The 5109-nt window shown below is 31.7% G+C and overlaps 1 protein-coding gene across 1 annotated transcript; it reads right to left on the bottom strand.

The window, feature by feature from the left end:
• Positions 1-3208: 3208 nt before the first annotated feature.
• LOC127287819 (uncharacterized) lies at positions 3209-4547 on the bottom strand. The gene is made up of 2 exons (XM_051314937.1): positions 3712-4547; positions 3209-3623 (listed from the first exon to the last, which is right to left on the bottom strand). The coding sequence occupies exons 1-2, from the start codon at positions 3783-3785 to the stop codon at positions 3371-3373; spliced, it is 327 nt and encodes a 108-aa protein (XP_051170894.1). The 5' UTR covers positions 3786-4547; the 3' UTR covers positions 3209-3370.
• Between the last annotated feature and the right edge of the window lie 562 nt (positions 4548-5109).

The raw sequence follows: 5109 nt of genomic DNA, 5'->3' as shown, positions 1-5109 counted from the left end.
CACAAAATAAAATTAATTAATTATTTTTAACATTGCATCTCTAAACTTTAAATTAAATAACAATTTTTCTCAGTTATTTACATTTGTTGTAAATTGTGAACAATTTACAATCATTTTCAAAAGAATAAAATAATCACCCAAAATGTATCATTTAATACATTTCGTTCTTATAAATTTTTATATTAAAATTAACAATAATTTTCTCCCAATTGTCTTTAAACTTTGTATTAAAATAAATTTACTTCATTACAATTCAATTATCTATTGTGAGTTAGCAGATTTAAAATTAATTTTTAACACTTTTATTGTAAGTCTAAACACTAAGATTTTCCAAAAAAAATTATGCCAATAATTATTATTGTATTTGTTAGTTTAAAATTTATTTCTTTTCAATTAAATTTTCTTTTCTATTAACATTTAAATCTTGAAAAGTTAATTGTATCCCAACTATTCTCTCTTTTTATCAAAGAAAAAATCTTTTGTCGTAAAACATTAAACTGTACTTACCAATATGAAAAAATCCTTCTTATTTCTCCTAAAAACGTTTGTTATATCCTTTTTAATAAACAATCACTTTTCAATAAAAATTTTCACATTTTGCCGGCTTCTTAAAGTAAATTTTGTTTGTCAACAAAGCGACATAACCTCACATTTTACGAAAACTATTTTTCCTCGACTAACAATAATATTCCCTCACCGGCAACAACATTAATCATGTTTTCAATTAATTTTCTTACATTATTATAATTTTTTTCAATTTTTAAACATTATTTTTCATTTTAACAGTTAAAACAACTGCCATATACGAATCACGATTTTCGACAATTTTTCTATTTCTACGTCTATGAGTGAGTTGTACTTTAGCAGACGACGCGTCGCCATTTCTCGCGCGAATTTCAAAAATGCCCCTGACTAATATCTTTTCGAATTACTTTCGAATATATTTGGAAGTATTTCTTAATACACAACAACTCTATGTTTGGTTCCAAAAAAACCTTACTGTATAACATTAGCTAACAAATTTATTTCTAAAAAGAAAAAAAAATTATTAAAACGCTTCAATTATAATGAAACTAAGTCTAACATATTGAAATATATTGGCATAAAAATTTTAAACTAATAAACAATTATAAATAAATGCAAAATAAAGGCTTCGAGTTGAGCCTTGAGTATCAGGCAAGCATGAGAATGAGGGAAGGTACTCGTTGCGCGGAGGAGTGGCGAGGCCCACGCCTCCCGCTAGCCTCCCGCGCGCTGGGTCCCACGCCTTCCTTCTCATGCCAAGCGACGGCCGAGTAGCTAGACTCGCCATCTTGTCGCACCGTGTATGGCTGCCATAGCGTACTCGCTGAACCTACCTCCGTGCGCATTCTAGTTCCCTAACACTAAAAACGAATGTTTCGCGTTGGATTAATCGATTTAATCGATAGATCGATGGATCCAACACCTAATAATATTACTCAAAATTCTATTTGCCTAAAACTATATATTGAAAATTATAAATATTGAAATTATTAATACAGTAATTCTGTATATATGTATATATTTTTTTTATGTGAGTACGCATGTATTTCTACGCATACAACTATCTACGATTAAAAATTTTTTTTTATATTAATAATCAAATTGTTAGCATTATTATTATAGTAATTACTTTAATTATTAAAAAGAATTTTTATTTTAGATAGACTTAAAATTCAAAAATTTATCATTTATTAAAATTTTATTTAATAATATATCAAAAGATAAAAAAAAAATATAAGGGATAGAATAGAAAGACAAGGACGGTGAAATAAAATTTCAAAAATTTTATAAAAATTAAAATTTTTATTAAGGGGTCTACCCACTTTAGACACGCTAAAATGAAGGCTGTTTTCAAGAATTTTTCTAATTGGTTTATATTATAAATATTGACATATAAGTTGTTAGACTAAAGAAATACACTTCCGAAATACATGAAAAAATTTTTGTTATTTGTTTTTTTAAAATTTTATATGCATGCAAATGGTAGTTGAAAAAAAATCCCCCAAAAACGATGGGTCCACGCTGTTGATGAAATCTCTGACATGGATTGTCCGAAACCAAAAAATCAAAAAGATTTGGATTCAGTGTGGTAATAGCTATTGCGCATATCAAGGGATTTTTTATTTTTGCAAAATTGACAAAATGGCGGACATTTTTCGAAAAAACTAACACACGGTTTTCTTTAATTTTTCGAAAAATGTCCGCCATTTTGTCAATTTTGCAAAAATAAAAAATCCCTTGATATGCGCAATAGCTATTACCACACTGAATCCAAAACTTTTTGATTTTTTGGTTTCGGACAATCCATGTCAGAGATTTCATCAACAGCGTGGACCCATCGTTTTTGGGGGATTTTTTTTCAACTACCATTTGCATGCATATAAAATTTTAAAAAAACAAATAACAAAAATTTTTTCATGTATTTCGGAAGTGTATTTCTTTAGTCTAACAACTTGTATGTCAATATTTATAATATAAACCAATCAGAAAAATTCTTGAAAACAGCCTTCATTTTAGCGCGTCTAAAGTGGGTAGACCCCTTAAAACATTCACTCATTCACACTACAAAGTGAATTCACACACACACATTCAAAAATATATATATATATATATATATATATTTCTAATTAATTCAAAATTAACTTAAACATAATCTTAAATATAATGCAAATACACGCACATACTCAATCGCTCACAATCTCCACACACACAAACACTCACAATTGCTCACAATTCCCACACACACATAAAGAAATTTTTAAGGGATCCTCTTCTGGTTCCGGCCTTAAAAACCAGGAGGATCCCGATTGTAGTGCCACCGACGAATGGGATCGCACGTTGACGGGATGATCCTCAAACGGCCTCCAAAAGGTGTTGGATTGAGGCTCGCAACCTGGCACAGGTTGTTCAACTTCAATGGGATCCACCTGCTCGATTATTACACTATCAATTTGTGGTTCCCTTGACGGGCCAGGTTGCGGCTCCCATGACGGGCCAGGTTGAGAAGCAATGGCTTCCTCAGCCCCCTCTCTGAGCCAAACCATCGTCCTCGGAAAGATTTTCGGTGTTTCTTCATAATCTATAACAAAAAAAAAAGACGATATATATAAGGAATATGAGGATGGTGAAAAGAAAAGAAATTCAAAAATTTTGTAAAAATGAACTTACTAGTTCTCAGGATAGCTTGAGCCTCTTCGGAGGAAGGTAAGGGGATTTGACATTCGCCGCAGAAGCAACCAATAGGGCGACCTGAACGACTGTGAGAAAAACAAAGAAAATACGTATAATTTATATGCACTAGGACAAAGAAAAGATAAAAAAAAATAATATATATATATATATATACTTACAACAAGGAGTTGAACATAGAGGTCATCGTCCCCGAATTCTCTTTCAACTCCTGTTTCAGCCCTCTTAGCTGCTTCATCCTTTCCTTCCTCAAGGTGTTATCCTTTACCACACCTTTCCGAGGACGACCAGGCCGCGCCATGTCCTCCAACACCTCAATTTCTTCCGCAGAGTAATAAACTGACGCTGCTAGGCCTTGCAGCGTCAGAAAGAAATTGATTACGCTGGTTCCACATTTTTTTCTTGTGGCACTAAAAACAAAAAAGAAAATAATCCATAAATAACTAAGTAAAATTTTCACTTATAGCACTATGTAACAACACTTCCTAAAGCACTTACTGATGGCAGTTGATGGATATTCTTCGTCGACAAATGCGCGCAAACTGATGAGATCTCCTGACCTCCTGCATCATAAAGGGATGAAAAATGCTGACCTAAACAATTCTAATGTACGCACACAACAATCTTAAGGTCATTAACTGTACCACGAAAGAAGAAATTCATACCTACCTCAAGAAGATAGCCATAACACTTTGAATACACAAACACGCATCACAACATTGTAGATTCATTTTGATGTCATTTCACCATTCTTGTCATCATATTAGCTACTACAGATAAGCTCAAGGGATATCAATGTCACAATGAATGTAGGTCAGTAAGCGTAAGGACTATTAAAAGATAGTCTCAATTTCAAAAATTCCAGTCTTATAATCATGTATCTGCGACAACTGGAATTAATTTCATCGGGACGATGAAAAATCTAAGGGGGGGAGACTGTTACATCCCGGTAACAATTTTCCCTAATTTTCCTTAAAATTATCATTAAAATAAGACATTTTATATAATTCTATGATAATTTTACAATACTTAAACTATATGTCTTATTTTAATGTATTTATTTATGTATATATTGATAGGATAGAGTGTGGAAACGAAATTGATCTCAAAAGAGATATGACATTCGTTTTCACCATATAAGTTCAGAAAGTTGAAAAGCTAAAAATAGGATATATGTAAGCAAAATGTGTAGCAAGTTCGAGCCTGTTTGTTTATACGCGTGAAGAATGTGAAGGTTGTGAAGATCCAAGTGTAATATGATCTTCAAAAACCCATTGTCAGCATATAAAAGAGAGAATTCAGAAAGAAGAAGATTCAATGTCATACATGCGATGTAGACCATTACCATATAAGGAAAGTAATTCTATTTATAGATCACCCCTCCTCAATAATATGACATTTCTCCCACTAATTAGCATAATCGACTAGTATATAAACAAGAACTTTTTCCATAAAGCTTGTCAAAAGTTCCGGTGCAATCTCTAACATCGTAGAGCGACCCTTCAGTTTACTTTCGCCCTAATTATTGTATTCTTTCCTGATAGCCAATAGGTGCAAGTTAATTTGACTTTTCACTTAGAACATAGTTCTTTCCTGATAGCCAATAGGTGCAAGAGAAGCAAATTAACACTTAGAATCAATAATTTAATAGAAATAACTGTCGTATTTATAACTATAAATACTAAAGAAATCCTGCATTATCTCTTTTTCTAAATTTGTCAATTTAGTATATGTTGCTTCTCTTACACCTGCTATAAAATTCATTCCTGTCAAAGGTGCGAGTGACGAGAAATAACAATAAAGAATATTGCAATTCTTTAAATAGTTATAAAACAATCTAAGTCGTTAAAGTTACACAAGTGCGACCAAAACGAACTATTTCAAATCAAATCAAAC

The sequence above is a fragment of the Leptopilina boulardi genome, unplaced genomic scaffold (genome assembly GCF_019393585.1).
Source record: "Leptopilina boulardi isolate dan_hultmark-lab unplaced genomic scaffold, ZJU_Lbou_2.1 LbouV2_373, whole genome shotgun sequence".
Lineage (NCBI taxonomy): Eukaryota > Metazoa > Arthropoda > Insecta > Hymenoptera > Figitidae > Leptopilina > Leptopilina boulardi.
The sequence above is the reverse complement of the archived record's forward strand: the minus strand, read 5'-3'. Positions and strand labels throughout refer to the sequence as shown.